General features: G+C 38.1%; 1 protein-coding gene across 2 annotated transcripts in view; it reads left to right on the top strand.

Annotated features, from left to right (window-relative positions):
- Positions 1-19,222, top strand: part of LOC122117159 (microtubule-associated serine/threonine-protein kinase 4-like) — a 163,840-nt gene that overhangs the window by 45,264 nt on the left and 99,354 nt on the right. For both annotated transcript variants that reach the window (XM_042690814.1, XM_042690813.1), the window contains exon 2: positions 7,748-7,836. In XM_042690814.1, the coding sequence (XP_042546748.1) occupies positions 7,748-7,836 (89 nt within the window). The remainder of the gene's footprint in view (positions 1-7,747; positions 7,837-19,222) is intronic.

Below are 19,222 nucleotides of genomic sequence, written 5' to 3' on the forward strand. Positions count from 1 at the left end.
TAAAAAATGTAATGTTGAGTATGGGGGGGGAAGTAAGTCATAGAAAACCTACAATATGTATCATATACCAAAGTAGACCTTATCCAAAAGTCCAAAACATGGCTGGCATACAAAATGAATGTATGTCAAAGGCTTTATTTAAATTATTAATTGATTAAAGAAGCAGTAGCATATTAAAACAGATTCGAGGGAGACTTTAAAATTAGATGCACATGGTTATATATATGAGTATTGTATTAATATAGTAATTTTTACAAATCATTATAATATATAATTAGGAAATTATGAGATGGATTGCAAAGCTCATCAGTGCCTTATAGGACAGGGAAACTGGGTCTTGAGATCATCTTTCTGTGGGGATGGATATCTGTTGTACTACCACCAGTCATTTAGAGTATTATGGTGAAGAAATGTGAACCTAAGAATTTTCTACAATCTAACATTTACTCCAACAAGTCTAAAGCAGATTAGAAAGACAGCAGAATTACAATGCAATGTTGTGGGTTTTTACAATCAAGTCCATCAATTTCTTCTTGCACAGTTCTAGATTATCAGTTTTTCACAAATTTTTTTGTTTTTTTAATTTAATTTTTTTTTTTTTGTGAACATACTGTACAGAGGGGTTACAATTACATGGGCAGGATAATGCATACATTTCTTACCAAGCATTGCAGCCTCCTCCTTTGTTTACCCTTCACATCCCTTCCCTACCTCCCCCCCACCCAATCCTCCCCCCCCCCCAACCTTGTAAAGCTCGTTTTCGACATGACCTTATACTTCTCATTGTTGCAACAGGTCCACCTGTATCCTTAAACAACTTGTTTTTCCCCATCTCCTCCACAAGTTATACTGCCATCAAATATAGTAAAAGCAGGGGTTATACTGTGGGGGAGGGACATACAAAGCAACAAAGAGATAATCTTATAAATGCGTTAGAAACAAATGCATGAAAGAAAAAAACATTTAAATACATATCTAAGGGTTCATTTTCCTAACATCACATTATCTGGCCTTTTCTGCTTGACTCATACATATACTAGATATTGCAAATAAGGGAAACCATGGGACCTATGTTTCTTTGGGCCTAGCTTACTTCACTTAATATAATTTTTTCCAAGTTTTTCCATTTCCCACAAATGGGGCAGTGTCATTCTTTCTGATGGAGGCATAGAATTCCATTGTGTATATATACCACATTTTCTTGATCCATTCATCTACTGAGGGGCATCTGGGCTGGTTCCATATCTTAGCTATGGTAAATAATGCTGCAATAAACATAGTTGTGCTGGTAGCTTTAGTGTGGTCTTGTTTGTAACCATTTGGGTAAATGCCCAAAAGTGGGATTGCTGGGTCATAGGGGAGCTCTATGTGAAGTCTTTTGAGGAACCTCCATACTGCTTTCCAAAGTGGTTGAACAAGTTTACACTCCCACCAACAATGAAGTAAGGTTCCCTTCTGTCCACATCCCCTCCAGCATCTGTTGTTGTTAGAGTTCTTGATTATAGCCATTCTAACTGGGGTGAGGTAGTTTTTCACAATTTTTTCACAGTTTTTTCACTAGGATACTACTAGTGTAAAACTAGTACTACTAGGTATAAAACTATTTACCACCTATGTTCATCAGGCATGCATGAATGCTACAGTATCAAGACCACATGGGCAATCTACAGGCTTCTATTCCTGTAGTACTTGCCTTGCTTGGGGCAAGCAAGGTGACACCAGTTTGGATGGCACTGAACACTTTTTTAAAAAAAATCTTTAACATCTCTTTACACATCTATGTTAACATTCAAAACGAACAACATAGTGTCTATTATAAGTGGTGGGAGTTATTGGATTATTTTTCTATTTTTTAAAAACATTCTCCTCTACTAAAAATCTAATTTGTGATTACTTCTATGTGGTCCAACCTCTTCATTGTAAAGATAAAGAAACCAAATTCTTCCAAGTTAGTTATATTTAGACAACAATTCACTAGAGGATTTCTGCCACCTGGTCAGCCCTACTTTCTGTTTAAGGAATAGTCAGATGTTCAGATTCAACCATGAAGAGTTAGCAGATGTTCATGAATGGTAAAGCTTTGGCCCATAATTGGTCTCCTGTGCAAATGTATCAAAACGTTCATCAAAATGAAGTAATAAAATTGGAGCCTCGCTTCTCAGCATTGCTGAGGCTCTTTTTGCTCAATTCACTGCTCTTGCCGCCTCTCAGTGGTGGTAGTTTCAGGTTGTGCTGAGTGTTGACGTCTCAAGTCATCTGAGAATGTAAAACTTAGTGCCTGGGGGTTTCCCCTTCTCCAGTGTCTTGCCCTGGTCAGACATACACAGAATGTATGTCTCAAAGTGAGAGTAATTTAACATTAAGAAGGATTTCAGCTACTCAGAATGATTGCAAATGGCCATGGCCTGTTGGGTTTCACAGCTTTTAGAGACCTACAGGGAATGGTTAACAGGTTCTTCTGCCAGGAGTCATGTGACAGACCCACGAGACAACTGTTAAAGAGCCCACCAAGCCTTCCTTATGGAAGGAAGGGAGGCAGGAGAGTTTAAGCAGAAATAGAATGTGGATGATTTAAGCCAAAAATATATACCCTGCCCTCCGTAGCACTCCATTAGCTTTGTAGCCATGTTTCTTTGTCATGATACTGAGTCAAGACTGACATGAGCCATCTCTTTCAAACAAATGGAAAACACTGTTGCCAGTCGTTAGGAGATTGTGGTGCTCTTGGTGAAACTGCTTTGGTGGTGGTGACAGTGATCTTGGGATTGGGGAACAGACCTTTTCAGTCTACCTGCCTGAACAAAATCCATGCAGACAAAAACAAGAATTCTCCATGTTGGCTTCATATCACCCTATAGCATGTTCACCTCTCCAGCCAGTAGTGACACTCTTTAAAGTATTCTGTTTCTTCCTGCAGATTCCTTAATATGCAGGGGGCAAAAGTATTCTGTTGCCATTTTTCTACCTGGCCATTTTTTTCAGATCTCAGGTCACAGTGGGCAGGGTGAATAGATGAGTGTCTTGTTTCTGTGTCTCCTAGTGGTTCCTGGACCTTCCCAGAATGAGGTAACAAGAAGAACTTACCTGGGATTATCAGCCTCTTGTCTTAATCCATCCTTTGCCTTTGTCTCAAGTTGTGTATGATTTTCTTCTCCACTCAATTCTGGTTTTACAAGACTCTGACTGTGCCATTGTATTAATCAAACAATGATAAGTCACCTTCTAAATTCAGAGAACAAACTGAGCTGGTTGTTCCCAGGAAACGGAAGTTTTTTTCCTGTGTTGCTTCAACTGGAAAGCTAAGAGGAGGAGGTGGGGGAGGTCCATAGTGGGAAGTGGATACTGGCTGGCCTGACTCTCAGACTGGAACACGGGTGGGGCAGAAGAGTTGGGTTTCCTCTTGAGAGGTGAGGTGAAGAGAAGTCGTTTGAGGATAGAATAGCTCAAGCCCGCCTTCAAACCTGTTCTTCGGTTTCATTTTTGTGGTCCTATATCTGTGTTTCTAAGGACAAAAACAAACAAACAAAAAACTATACAAGTCCTACAAGATCAAATGCATTGATAAGGATGAAGAATTTCTGCCATTGAGAAGTGGCATTACTGACTTACTCCATGTTTCCCTTGGGTGACTGAGATAAAGCAAGCCAGACTCAGCTTAGTCACATTGGTGAAAAGGAAGAAACCTTTACTTTGCCTAGGCAGTATTTCCACTATTTGCTCACTCTCAAGACTACATGAGTAGGTGTGATCACCAACACCTGAGGAGCCTGCCTCCCACTGGAATGTCATAAAATTCTTTGGTGGCAGGAAGTGTGTGATTGCTGGGCAGATAAAGAATGAGGGCAAAGGGCAATGCTGGCACAGTGATGTGTTCCAATGTTGTGTCATTAAGGTGGGCAGAGCCAGGTGCTGTGGCATCTTATGGCACAGATTCTGAGGTCCTGTCTACTTGGATCCTCCTTCCTGTGGTGACCAATGTAGGTTGTAAGTCCAGTTACTTAGAGCAATAGGATTTGGTGGCTGTCAAAGGTAGCAGAAGCAGGTATTAGTGAGTGAGGTAGGGTGACCATCCCTCTCCTACTTATCTACAAGAATATCTCATTAGTGTCCTTGGATTTCAAAAGTATTATCATATGTCAAGATCTAGGTTAACCTACGCATGCCCTAAGGTGCTAACACTGGATTATTTCCAACACTGCAAAAAAAATAATCTATGTATTTTAAAATTAAATGCTGTTTGAAGTGTGCCTTTCTCCTAAGAATATTGTCAACAATTTCATTTGTGAGGACAGGAAACCGCTTCAGCTGTACTGAGATTTGTGTTTGAGCACATGGAAATCTGCCTCAGCCTGTATTTTATAGGGTTTGCTGTGGCTAATGTAGAAACATTGCAGCCTTAAAACTTCCTGTGCCATTGTTGAGAGCTTGAGGAGGTTCTGAGCCTGCTTTGACTTTGACATGATCTCTTTGACTTTGACATGTATGTTGAGTATCAATAAAAGATGCAGAAGATCCTCATACTCAGCCTAGGTATATGGCATTTGTCAGTGAACTATGCCTGTAAATATTTAAATAAAACCTAAATGTGGGTCTTCTTTTTGAATTACATCTTTTGGAATAACTTTTTCATCCCTTTTTGATATATATATATATATATATTATTCTTGCTAGTTCTCCTGATAGTTTTCTTCTTGAGAGTGTGAACTCAGGGCCTTGGGCTTGATAGGCAGATGATCTAGCACTTGGGCCAATGTCTTAGACATTTTTACTTTAGTTATTTTTCAAATAGTCCTGAATTTACGCTGAAGCAAGCCTGAACTATGGTCCTTCTGTGTACACCTCCATGTAGCTGGAGTGACAGACATGCTAGCTTTTTTATTGGCTGAGAAGGCATCTTGTGAATGTTTTGCCTGGGTTGACCTCAAACTGTGATCCTTCTAATCTCTGATCTTCTAAGTAGCTGAGATGATAGGAGTGACCCACCATGCCTGGTTTATTATTTTTTGTGTGTGTGAGGGTTTGTGGTTTGAGTTTTTCTTTATTTGCTTTAAACCTGAACTGTTGACTATTTTCATTTACATTAGTCATTCTATATGTTTCTTAGGAAATTCTTTTTTTTCTTTAAGAAGTATTATTTATTATTTTTGGTTTTTAAGTAAGTCAGTGTACTGTACTCATGTTCCTAGGTATGGTATTAATTAAGCTTCTATTTGTTTTACCACACATTTTTTAATCCATTTTACTTATATACAAATGTTAATTAAATATGTAGAGAAAAAATCTTCATCAACTAGGTAGATCAAATGCCAAATATAAACCAATAGCCATTTTTGTAATATCCTGAATTACAGTTAACTTGCTGAAATATGTCTGCTAAGGTTTCCAGGATAGAAATCTGTCATTTACAATTTCTTTTGTTAACTTTAGCAAGTTAATACATTTAATAGTGCCATACTGAAATGAACGGAGACATTAATTTGAATTAACACTAAATATATTTTACAGTATCTTTAAAACCACCAGCCTGTCTGATGTAAAGATTATGTATCTAATAGATTGAATACAATTCTTGATAGATGAGTTGATAATATCACATTCCACCTTCATAATTAAGTATCAAGAGTCTATTCTCATTCAACAGCTTCTTTAAGGATGAGTAAACATGATCTTAATTAATCTCACAGACAATGCTAGGGGAAGTTGATTGCTGCAGTAAGGAAAATAAAATGATGCAGCCTGACCTTAAGAAATGATAAATGTGGGAATGTTGACAAATGATAATAAGCAGCAAACATCCAGGAGAAGATTGGCTCTCAAATCAATATTGCTGGAACAATCTGGGTTTAGGTATTAATATTTAGAAATGCTCCTTTCTAATAGCTATATGAACTCAGAAATGTGGCAAGTCTTATACTTACAGGTCAAGTGAGCATTCCTGTTTTAGAACTTGGTATAATAGTAGCCTCTACTAAATAAGGATGGAACTTTCGCACATGCGCAAGCGTGTGTGTGTGTGTGTGTGTGTGTGTGTGTGTGTGTGTGTGTGTGTGTGTGTGTGTGTGTGTGTGTGTGTGTGTGTGTGTACTGGGGTTTGAACTCAGGCCTCAGGGTCTCATTTATTTGGCTTTATTGCTCAAAGCTGGCATTCTGCCACTTGGACCACTCCTCCACTTTTGGTTTTTTGATATTTGGAGATAAGAGTCTCCTACTTTGGGCTGGAAAGGTGGCTCAGTGGTAGAGTGCTTGTTTTGCATGCATGAGGCCCTGAGTTCAATTCCTCAGCACCAACCACATAAGCAGAAAAAAAAAGCCAGAAGTGGCGCTGTGGCTCAAGTGGTAGAGTGCTAGCCTTGAGCTGAAGAACTGAGGGACAGTGCTAAGGCCCAGAGGCCCAGAGTTCAGGCCCCACGACTGGCTCCTCCCCCACCCCCCCAAAAAAAAAAAAAAAAAAAAAGAATCTCATATTTTTCTGCCCAGGCTATGATGATCAGATCTCAGTCTCCTGAGTAGCTAGGATTACAGGCGTGAGCCACCAATGCCCCAGTTACAGTACATTATTAATTATTTTTTTTCTTTTTGGTGCTCATCCTGAGACTTGAACTCAGGGTCTGGGTGCTGTCCTGAGTTGATTTTTGTTTGTTTGTTTGTTTTTGTTGTTGTTCAAGGCTAACATTCTACCATTTGAGCCATAGCTCTACTTCAAGCTTTTTGGTGGTTAATTTGGAGAAAAGAATCTCAGGGACTTTCCTGCCCAGGCTTGCTTCAAATCATAATCCTCAGATCTCAGCCTAGGATTATAGTCATGAGGCACCAGCACCCAGCTTGCAGTGCATTCTTAATGACAACAGGTAGGAGAGCCCTGACCAGTACTGTCACAGGTGAACCAGAGGAAGCTCTACTGCTGGGTTTTATCACTATTTCTAACTATTGTACTGATGGGGAAGAATAAAATGAAAATGAGATGTCTAATTCACCATCAGTGGGTCTTGTATTTGACTTACTCTTTGAGGCTTGTGAAAGTTACTTTGAAATTAATTAGCCATTTTTATAGTTTTCTACTGACAGAAACAGAATATCACCTTGTGTTGTATTTAGTAATTAACGTTTATGTACAGGGTACTAGCTGCTCTGCTTGTGCAGTGTGGCCATCACCATTATTTTAATACACTGGTATTTGCTTTTGGGATTCTGAAGCATGAGCCTTAGCAAGGAATTTGAATGTAGTCTACAAGATGAAAAATGAATGAGTGGTGAGGTATATTTATCTTTGGCATCGGCTGTTCTATTGACAAAAGGCACAAATATGAAATTTGTCTAAATAATTAGATTTTTAATTAGAGCATCATTGTAAGATTAATGTCACTGCACTTCATTGCATGTAATTTTCTATTAGAAATTTCATGTCAACAAAGATGCTACCTGTGGTTTGCTGATTTGAATTCTTAATTTATCACTTATGTGTATGGCGTGCTGTACATTTGCAGATGCGGACAGGAGCTGAAAGGAGGCATTTGATTATAGGTCCACTGGTGGTGATGAATATTGATGATGTTATACTATATGAATACATTATGGTTTCTGATATTCAGGAGACAGGCATCCCTCAATGATTAGTGATCATATTGTAATTTACAATAATGTTAGCAACATCATGACTAGATATGGAAGTATATACCAAATACATACATACTTGAGCAGTGTTGGTGCTATTCTCCTTTTAAAAATTGTTTTTCTTTTCTTTTGACAGTTGCCGAACAAGTAACCGGAAAAGCTTGATAGGCAATGGCCAGTCACCAGCATTGCCTCGACCACACTCACCTCTCTCTGCTCATGCAGGTAAGCCATTTTTCTTTCTTGAGTTCTGTCTCATTTCTTTTGTTCTGTTTAAAAAAAAATTCAGGCCTTCTGGGTCTCAGGGGTGTCTTTGCATCTATCTGGGTATTCTTATTGCTTTGTTTTTAAATTGTTCTTTTTGAATTATACAATTCCTTTCTATATATGATTCTGTTTCAGTTAATTCTTCCTCCATTTCTAGATTATGAGATGATGCAAGGTATGTTCTTATATTAGGAATACCTTCTGAAAATGTAGATAAAATAGCTCACAGGAAGAGGATAAGTGTTCAGAATTGTTCAGCACATTTCTTTGTAAAACTGAACTTTACTGAGATAGCCATTGTGAGAGGATAAAGACTAAAGAGGTGAAGCTTTGAGCCTCAAATGCTTTAAAGAACTACAAGGAAGGTAGAAGCACAGTACAAAAACTGTCCAATGAAGACTGCTTTGTATGATGTTGGTTTTATTTTTTTTTAATTTCAAAGTCGATCAAAGTGATGCAAAAAAGTAACTTCCAATTAGGAAATTTTGGGAGTATGAAGGAGTAATTTCCCCAAAATATTGAAAGATGACTATAATTTGGACAGGTAGAAATGATTCAAAGAGCTTTGAGATGGATTGCCAAGAGAACATAAAGGTGGAAAAGAAAATCAAGGTCATCGATAGAAGGAATTTTGACCTGAGTGTTTTTTCAGGACCAAGAGGAAGATCAGTGTTGAAGGAAGGATAAGAAATCAAGAGAATAGACCTAGTTTATGGCCCTCTTCATAAACACTTGAGTTTAACTTGGTAGGCTTTCACGTGGTCTTGATTTGTTTTATAGTTAATGCCTGCTTGTCACTGTCCCTCCTCAGGAAGTTCTGAACTTCTGGTGGTCTCAGATGCATGCGAGTTGTCTGTTATGGTTGGCCTAGAAGGGAGAGAAAAGTCATCGCTCACATTTTACTTTAGTAAAAAGTAAATAGCGGTAAAGTTAAAATGCAGAAGATCAAGTGATAAAATGATAGTATTGTAAGTTGACCACTAGTGCCCAGAAATGCTTTAAAGAATGTCTAGTATGTGGAGGCATGCTTAAAACTCTGCACAGATGCATCTTGGTGATGGTTGACCATTCCAAACAACCTAAATCTCAGTTGGTTTGGAACGAGGTAAAAAAAAAACTAAGGCATAGTCATACAGAGAAAACAAACTATCTCTTAGCATCTGTATTAGCATATAGGAAACTCAAATATAGTGTTGAGCGGCAAAAGCAAATTATAAAAGAATATTGTATAAATCATTCATATAAAGTTAGCATGGTTCTACATACAATATTTTGTTTGGGGGGTATATATAAATTATATTCTATGCATTATAATAAATACCAATGTTCTACATATCAATTGTATATACTTACATGTATATATTTGTAGTAAGAATTTAAAGAGAGAGAGGGTAATTTTAAAGACCAGCTTTATGATAGTTACTTCTGAGAGGTGGGGGTGATGAGAATAGGGAAGGTTGAGCCTGGATGGTGTTCTAGTTTCCAAGCTGTGGAGTGAGTACACAATTACTTTCATTGCTACTATTTATAATTTTGAGGTTTATTACATCATTATCATATAGTAGATATCTATAGAGTGTAAAACAAAGATAAATGTCCTATTCAAGGACTGGAATTATAGCTTTATATGACGTTCATTTCTTTAACACCCAGCACAGTGCCTGGCTGTATTACTAGGCTGAGTGAATATTGACTCTTATATGTGAATCAATAGTGTGTGTGTGTGTGTGTGTGTGTGTGTGTGTGTGTGTGTGTGTGTACATGTCTACCCTGGGGCTTGAACTCAGGGCCTGGGCATAGTCCCTGAGCTTTTCTGCTCAAGGCTAGCACACTACCACTTGAACCACAGTTGTACTTGTAGCGCTTTTTTTTGGTGGTTAATTGGAGAGAAGAGTCTCACTGAGTTTCCTGCCTGGACTGGCTTTGAACCACAGTCCTCAGCTCTCAGTCTTCTGAGTGGCTAAGATTGCAGGCATGAGCCATCGGTGCTCAGCATAGTTCTTGTTGTAGTATTTTATAGTAATTTCCTCATCTCTTATTGTTTTGTAATGACTTCCCATCCTTTATGTGCCTGTTGATCAATCTTTTATTGCTGTGATTTTCTTCAGCTTTAATATTGAACAAGGAAGAAAAATGTGGTTAAGACTTTAATGATCCTTTAAATTATTTCTCTCTTCTCTACCTAGTCTTAGCATGAATTCTTTTCCCTTCAGCATTAATTTTAGAACTAATCAAAGGAATGGTCAGGATGAAACCTATTTTTCAATCTATACATGGTTTTTGTTTTTTTTTTTTGTTTTTTTGAGAGAGTGGGTGGTATAGCCCATGGTAGCCTCTAACATTCTAAATTGTGATCTTCCTGCTACAGCATTTAGAATTCTCTCAGATTTTTTTTTTTATATGTAAGAAGTGGTGTTCATCATTTACTAACTGGTAGATTCATATTTCTGTGTGGAAAAAAAAGAAAATGTTAATTCAATACGAGGCTATTAAATGATAGGCCCTTCTTCATATCTGAGTAATCTGCCATACCATGTTATTTGCTGAACCTTTACCTCTTCCCTCCGTCCTGTCAACATGTTTCCTATCCTGTGTTAGGTGCAGAGGGTCAGGTGAGAATTCCTAGCTATTTCCATGAAAATAACACAAAGAAAACCCACCATCTCTCGCCACAAATATACCCAGAAGATAGCTTACTTTTCTCTTTTCCATAGGGAAGGATATTCACACCCTGCCACTCTTCCCTGGCATGAGTCTCCACACATCCCGGCCCGAGTAGAGACAGCACATTCATTATTTGTGTAGGTGTGTCAGGAGAGCTGGGAGGCTGTTGGCATGGTGTTCTGAAGCATGTCTTCACATACGAAATTGTGGTTGTGAGAAACTGCTAATAAAATAGTCAACAAGACGGTTCCATTCAACAAAGAAAGACAGAAAACATCCACAGGATCCTAGTTCCAGGAATATTCTAAGCATGAAATATAATCCAGAAATTTTAAGAGAAGACTCCCGACTTTCTCCTAAAATGAAAGTTTCTATAAAATAAATCAAAGTGTGAAAAATAGTTTTATGCCTATCAGATTGTCCAAAAGCACAAAGACCTTGAGTAAATTGATGTGAAATAGTAGATGGACTAATAGAAAGGTGAGGAAAAGGTTTCAATAGCATGTCATAGCAAAAATGGCCAACAAAAGCATACAAAATGCTGCTTCACTGCAATTCTAAGGGAAATATGAGCCAGGAAAGTGCACTGGCATTATTTACCTATAAAACAATCATAGCAAGGACACGAAGAAAGCTGGACTTCTACAGGACATAAGTGTTGGTGAAAATCAAGATAGTCCATGATAAACCATAGTGGTTTACCGTGTTGGTTAAAAGTAGTTCAAATGTGTTAAGAGGCACCAGTGGCTCACACTAGCTAATCAGGAGGCTGAGATCTCAGGCTCATGGTTCAAAGTAAGTCTGAGCAGAAAAACTCTGTGAGACTCTTATCTCCATTTACCCACCAAAAAAGCAGAAGTACAGCTGCCGATGAAGTAGTGGAGTGATAATCTTGAGCCAAAAAGCTAAGGGACAGACAGCATCCAAGCCTTGAGTTTAAGCCCTAGTTCTGGAATGTTCACACACACACACACACACAAGGAAGGAAGGAAGGAAGGAAGGAAGGAAGGAAGGAAGGAAGGAAGGAAGGAAGGAAGGAGGAGAAAAAGGAAAATTCAAATCTGTTTACCCTTTGGCCCAGGACATGTATAGAGGAGAATTTATCTTATAGATATTCTCATAAAATAAAAGGAAATTATAAAGGTAATATTGTAACTAGTAAATATAATAATAACAATGAAATAATACTAAAACTGTTATTAGTGTATTTTGTAACTTGCCCTTCAGTTGTGAACTGGTTAAATAAATAATGGCATCTAATTCATCACTGCATGGTTATAAAGAGAATGGTGGGCTTTTGTGTAATTGTGTTGAGAAGATACCCAAAGAAACAGTGAAAAGGTACAGGTAGTAACTGCATGTGTGTGTTGTGTGTATGTGTGTATGGGCACATGAGTTGTGGAGTGTGCACACACAGCATATACTTATGTATTTGTGGATATGCATTGGGACTTTGTGCAAAGAGAAAGGGGGAAGAGCTGTTTACTCACAGGAGCGAATAGAAAGGTAGGAAAGTTAGCATATAGAGCTTTTATAATGGAAAATAAGGCTCTAAAAATAAATCCAAAAGAAAACAAAATATTTGCAGAGTTTTCTTGTTGCTATGAAACACATTACCAAAAAAATGTAATGGCTTAAAGCAGATGCATTTATTAATCTTCTAGCTTTGTGGAGCAGAAATTCTGGGCAGGCATGCCTGAGTTCTTTGCTCAAGAGCTATTAAGTCCAGGATCAATGTGTTGATTGAGTGGAGCTCTTCTTTGGTAGCTGGGAAACTGTCTACTTCTGAGCTTATGCAGATTGTAGATAGATTCAAATTGTTGCCTTTGTAGGACTGAGGTCTTGATTTCCTCCTGACTGTCACTCAGGGCTGCTTTTAGCTTCCAAAGGTTGCCTGCCATCATTTAGCCAGCCATGGCATACACTTCAGACCTGTCTTGTCCTCTTTGCACTAGCCAAAGTAAACTCTTTTAAAGAGCTCACTCTCAATCTCTCTCTCTCTCTCTCTCTCTCTCTCTCTCTGAATTTATCTTCCTCTCTCAGTAGAGGTTAGTACCTGGGTTTGAACTTAGGATATTATGCTTACTAGGCAGGTGTTCTGCCACTTGATGCACATCTCTAGCACATTTTTTTTCCTCCTTCCCTCCCTCCCTCCCTCCCTCCCTCCCTCTCTTCCTTCCTTCTTTCCTTCCTTCCTTTCTTCCTTCCTTCCTTCCTTCCTTTCCTCCCTGACTGCCTTCCTTTCTTTCTTTCTTTCTTTTCTTTCTTTCTTTCTTTGTTTCTTTCTTTGTTTCTTTCTTTCTTTCTTTCTTTCTTTCTTTCTTTCTTTCTTTCTTTCTGTTGTTTTTGCATCTTTCTTTCTTTCTTTCTTTTGTTTGATGTGTGTGTCTTTTTTCACTTAGGGTCTTGCATTTTAGAAAGGAGTGAATTTGGTTAAGGTACATTATATACTTGCATTGAAATATAAGGAAACCCCTTTAAACAATCAATATATACTGAATATATGTATATGTGTGTATTGCATATATGAGAGAGAGAGAGAGAGAGAGAAAGTGTGGTCTTGCTAATGTTGTCTGGCCTAACCTAGAACCACAATCAAATCTTATAGATTCTATCAGTGTAAGTCAAGAACGGTATCTCAGTATTTGTAAGACATATTTTACTACTCGAAGAGCTTACATTTTTCATATTCATTAACTGTGTATCTCCTTTATATTTTCACCCATCACTCTTTGGTGTAATTTTTACTTATTTGTAAGAAATGAGATATCAGTATTAATCTTTTATAATCTCATCAATATTCTCCCTCAATCTGCACTTTTTTAGTGGTGCCTTTTACTAGTTAGTCCTTTTCTTTTCCTTTAATTTTTGATACTGGGTATTGAAGTCAGGCGCTTGTGCTTGAGAGGTAAGTGCTTTACCACTTGAGCTATGCTGGGGGCATTGCTGGTTAATTTTTATGGAGTCTTATGAACTTTTCTGCCTGGACTGGCTTCATATTGTGATCCTCCAATCTCAGCCCCCTGAGTAGTTAGTATTCAAGCATGAGTCATGGGTACCTGGCTTTCCAATATTTTAGTCAAGCCTGTCTAACATTTTCCTTCTGATTTCTTTCCTTTTTGTTGTTGCACCTGGTTGTGGTTTTCGTTTTTTAACAGGGCTAGGCTTGCTCTAAGAATATCCTGTTCTCACTTCATTGCCTTCCCTCCCTCTTCATGCTTGATAGTCAGTGACTCAGTTCTTTTTCTCCTAATCACAGAAGGTCAGTGTAGGGTGATAGTTTTCCCAAGCACTGAGAACGTTTTTGTGCAAAACAAGTGTTTTGACCTGGGTGTGAAACTCAGTGGTTGATTGCTTGCTTAGCATGCAAAAAGATTCCTGGTCAATCCTCAGAACCATCTTAAAACAACAGGTTTTCTGATTCCTTCCTAAAACTTTCAGGCAATGAGGGAAGAGAGACTAGAAGTCAAGCAGATAGTCACAGTTCCTCACTCTTTCCGGCCTTCTAGAGTGATTATACACATAGCATTCTACCAGATATTGGTGCCCATGCAGCATACCGAGAGAAAGTGAGGCTTAAGAACTTCAGATGGGCTAAGAACAACTTAGTCAGTAAAGATGAATGATTTTAAAGTCCTAGTAGAAGTTTCTCCTTCGATTAGTAGAGACTAAGGCAAAGCCCTGGGTATATTAGTTCTCCTGTTGTATTTAGTTGTGACTTTCATTCAAAAGCCCAGCAGTACATTTCCCATGCTTGAAAAACAGTTTGAATTTGCTTTCTAGACCTTTGTTTAAAATTTTGCCAGATACAGATAGTTCACACCAGTAATCTGAAACTAATTGGGAGGCTAAGATTTGAGGATTGTGGTTTGAAGCCAGCCTGGGTAGGAAAGTCTGGGAAACTACTCTAGCAAAAATCTAGAAGTGGATCTGTGGTAGCATGCTAGCCTTGAGCAAAAAGACCAAGGGACAATGTCCAGGCCTTAAGTTAAAGCCCAAGTTTTTGCATACACATAAACTCTCTCTCTCTCTCTCTCTCTCTCTCTCGCTGCACAGATGATGCTAGCACAAGACATTTGCTTCTTTATATTTGGGGAGTAGGACAATGCAAGATTTTGTGTCCACAGTGTAACAGCAAATTGTTTGCTGGCCTTGGTAGGAATTAAGTTTCTTGGTGGATGATATAATCACTTTGAGAGGGGGAAAAAGGGAAGACAAAGGGAAAAGAATATGATCAAAGTACATTACATGCATGTATGTAAAGGATATAATCAGCTCTACTTAAAAAACTGTAAGAAAGCTGAAAAAGTAAGGTAGGGGAGAGAGGAATAGGAAAGATCAATAGAAGGGTCAAATATAAGCAAAATATCTACATGCATAGAACTGTGACAGTGAAACCCATCACACTGTCTGATTTCTGTATTAATAAAATGTGGAAAATGATTTTTAGTTAATTTGCTTCAGAAAGATCTCTGACATGAACACCCACTGTCATTGTTTTTTCCTCATCATAAGTTGAGCTCAACAAAATAAACTTAGGCATGTAAAGTCTGTCTTCCATCTAGTGCACCTTAAGATCTTTTCCATCAAGTTTCATTTTGTGTTGGTGAAAAAATGAAGCATATCCCATGGCTTCATCCAGCTTTTTTCCCCTTTAGTTAATCTTCAGGAGAGCATGACCTTGGATTCACGTAACTGTCTGACATGGTCTCCCAGACCACACTTCTTAATTGAGTTTGTGTGTTAAAGCTGTATCATTTCACGATATAACTCTTCTGTCATTTCAAACATCATTTTTTCTGCATTATGGGAGAAAACCACCTTTCTACTCCCTGCTGTTCTCACAGAATTTTTTTCTTCAAATCCTAGCCTTTATGTAATTACCAGTTGTTGGCTGAAGCAATGACACATCTTGTCCTTCCTGCTTAAGGAAAGAATGATAAAATCGAACTGACGTCAGTCAGTGTGTTTTCTTAGTTGTTTTGTATTGCTTGGTATTAAAGTACTAATCGGCTGTGTACACCAACATCATTATTCATTGTTAAATCCTTTATGGAGATTCACCTGCCCTGTGACCTACATTTGTCATTTGGGTCCTTTCAAGGGACTGTAATGTTCAGATGTAATCTATTCCTAATATTAATTTAATGACTGTTTATCTTTCCTAGTCCCCTTAGTATAGGGAAAATTTAACTAGAAGGATCTTTAACTTATTATCCTAATTACAAATTAAGGTTATTGGAGTTTAATATATTCTATCTATCTATCTATCTATCTATTACACCTCTTTCTGTTTGATTGTTGCTAGTTTTTTTTTTGAATTATAATTTTGCAGGTGTGTGTGTGTGTGTGTGTGTGTGTATGCTTGTGCATGCATACTGTGGCTCTTCTTTAGAATCAGTTGTTGAAGCACCAATTGGGTCTCAATCATGTACTTTTCAAGTTAAAATCACCAGTGCTCAATAAAGATTGCATGTGAAGAGAGAGGAAGTTGATCAAAGGTGACTTCCAACTGTCCTGTAGGGGAGATTCAGGTATATAGAGAGTGTTTCCCATGAGAGGAGAGGCAAGAAAAACAAAGCTGAAGCAATGTGTGTGTGAGTTCACTTTGCTGACTTATGGGCATAAAAGGCTCAGAAGACATGTAAGGGACAGAAGTAGGCAGTTGTTACACTGAGAGGCAGAGTCCGTGTTGCTTGTATGGCTTTGGAAGTCATTCACTCATTGCTGTGGTTTTAAACTTTAAGAGGGCAAAGACTCATTGAAGGGAGAAGACAGAGCCTGCAGTGTTAAAATGTGGAGGTCTTGAGAGGCCAAAGGGCCATCAGGAGTCTTAAGAAGCAGCAACCACAGAGGGAGGAGGGACAGAGGAATTGGAGTGTCATAGCATCCACAAGAAGGCAGGGCTCCCAGAAAGGAAGAAAGGAAAGTTTTATCACGAAGTCCGCTGGCCCATCAGGCACTTCAGCTGAAATAAATGATTTTTTACCCAGAAATACCTAAGGTTTCTTTGAACTCTCAGGGTCAATGAGGCAGTATATGCCCTAATGTAACCCAAGATTTGCTTTTGCCCAAGAAAATGAATCCTCTTAAACATGGACTGACATAGCACTGTTTCTCAGTTACTTTATTTTGCAAGTAGTTGTAGCAAATCTCTTCTTTCCCTTGTTAACAATCTAATGTTTCACCAATGCTAAAAGTAGAGAGTGGATCTGCTATTGCTTTTCAAAGACTTTAATAATTTAGCCATCCAGGTCACACTCATTTACAACCTCCCACCCTCAACGAGCAGCCAAATAGGAAACACCTCATTTAATTTAGGAAAACTGAAGTTGTCTTGACACTAAGTGGACATTCTTTTGTTGTTGTTGTTGTTGGTGGTGGTGGTGGTGGTGGTAATGGTGGTAGTGGTGGTGGGGCTTGAAATCTGGGCCTAGGTGCTGTCCCTCAGCTCTTCAGCTCAAGATTAGTGCTCTACCACTTGAGCCACAGCACCACTTCCAGTTTTCTGGTGGTTTATTGGAGATAAGAGTCTTTCCTGCCCAGGCTGGGTTTGAACCTCAATCCTTAGCTCTCAGCCTCCTGAGTACTTAGGATTACAGGTGTGAGCCTTACCAGCGCCTGGCTCCTGGGCATTCTTAAAGTTACTTAAAAGATCCTTAAATATTTCAATGAGAAATGGTCAGTTTTCTTTAAAGTTATCAAGAGAGAATTGTTTCAATTTCAAATTTTGTACAATATTATAATGAAATTAAAATCATTGGTTTACCAACTCTGACTGCAATTGGATTAGACTTTTTAGATTAATATCTTATAGATGTTTAATTGCATGTTTCACTGTTTTAAGTATATATGCATGACTCAAGTAGTATATTAAATCCTTAGTATATTAAATACTTAGGTATTAAAATGGGTAAAGAATAGACCTTTCTGATTTACTTGTCAGAACCTGGGATTCTGCTCTCTTTTCTAGAGTTGCATTTGTTCTAAAGTACAATAAATTTCCACTCGATGCCACAATAGCTTCCTGTGGCTTCAACTCTTCTTTTCCCATGGTGGTTCTAGCTCACTCCTCACCAGCTGATTCCTAAATTATCTCAGAGGTCAAAAATCCTCAGCTATGTGTAAGGGCACACTGTCTTCCTCAAGCCCTTAGCTTTGTGAAGAAGTGTATTTGTTTCACAGTCAATATAACTGTTGCAGAGATGAAAGGACTTGAGGAAGGGCTGCATTAACTTGAGACCTGGACAGCTGTCTTTGCCAGAAGGCAAGACACTCAACATTACCAAAGCAGCTGTACTCTTATTGGTCAGCCTATAAAATGGATGATTAATAGGTCTGTATTTTAAATTCAAGAACATAAGCTTAAAAGCATTTTCCCTTTCTAGCATATTGAAATATTATGTACAGCAATGCCATCTCTGTCTTTGAACTCATTCACACTGGCATGATTGTAATTTCAGCTTTAATGATGCTTTAATACAGATTTGTATATTTACTGCAGCATCATGTGAATGCTTCCCTACTGAAGCCATCCAAATTGCAGGCTTTTCAAGGTCTAAGCTTTTATATGAGGAGAACAGTGGGTAATTAGAGAGCTTGTAATGAAATACGAGGGTGTCTATCCACACTGGTGGTAGCTATCTGAGTTTACAGCTCAAGCTTGGGGGAGAGGAACCCTGAACATACCTGTGTAAGAGAAGGGAACAAACTTTGGCTTTTCTAGACCTGGGGGAGAAAATTTAGAAAAGCTTAAATAAGGAAAGCAGTATAATTTTAGAAGAGTTGTTAAAAAAAATTGAAATATTTTAGGTGTTTTAAAAATATGTGTTTTTTTGTCCTTCATCTTGGATCTTCTTCCTTTTTGTTTTTTCTTCTTTGTAAAAATTTCTTCTTTGTAAAAACTGATCCTGGGGCTTGAACTCAAGAGTATAGGCACTGGCCCTTAGCCCTTTTGCTACCATTTAATCTATACCTCTACTTCTGGGTTTTTGCTGGTTAACTAGATATGAGAGTCTCATGAAGTTTTCTGTCCAGCTGGCTTCAAACCAAGCTCCTTAGATTTCAACGTCCTGAGTAACTAGGATTATAAAACCTGTTTATAGTTTAGTTTTATTTTTTGTTTTTGCCAGGCCTGGGGTTTGAACTCAGGGCCTGGGATCTGTCTCTGAGCCTCTCTGTGCTCAAGGCTAGCTCTCTACCACTTGAGCCACAGCACCATTTCTTGCTTTTTCTGTTTATATGGTACTAAGAAATTGAACCCAGGGATTCGTGGATGCTAGGCAAACACACTACCACTAAGCCACACACCCAGCCCATAAAATCTGTTTTTAAAAACATTTTTTCCATTTATAAAGTCTACAAACATTGTCAAAAATTTACTAAATATATCCATGAAGAAGGTGAAAATCATCATTAGCCCACTCTACCATTGGAATAGCTACTTAACATTGGCTATAAATCTAAAAAGATATATTTTCTATACTTTTATTTATTACATAAAATTTAGGTATGCATGTCTTTGTATATATAAATATTTATATACACACATGTATGGTGGACTCATTGATGAAGTTTTGTGTCTAGATGGTTTTTCTCTTGGTATGATAGTTTGAGTATTTCCATATATCATTTCATTTTAATATCCATTTAATGAATGTTCTGTAACTTCCTTCCCCTA

Source organism: Dipodomys spectabilis, unplaced genomic scaffold, assembly GCF_019054845.1.
Source record: "Dipodomys spectabilis isolate Male_0828 unplaced genomic scaffold, ASM1905484v1 ptg000140l, whole genome shotgun sequence".
NCBI classification, from domain to species: domain Eukaryota; kingdom Metazoa; phylum Chordata; class Mammalia; order Rodentia; family Heteromyidae; genus Dipodomys; species Dipodomys spectabilis.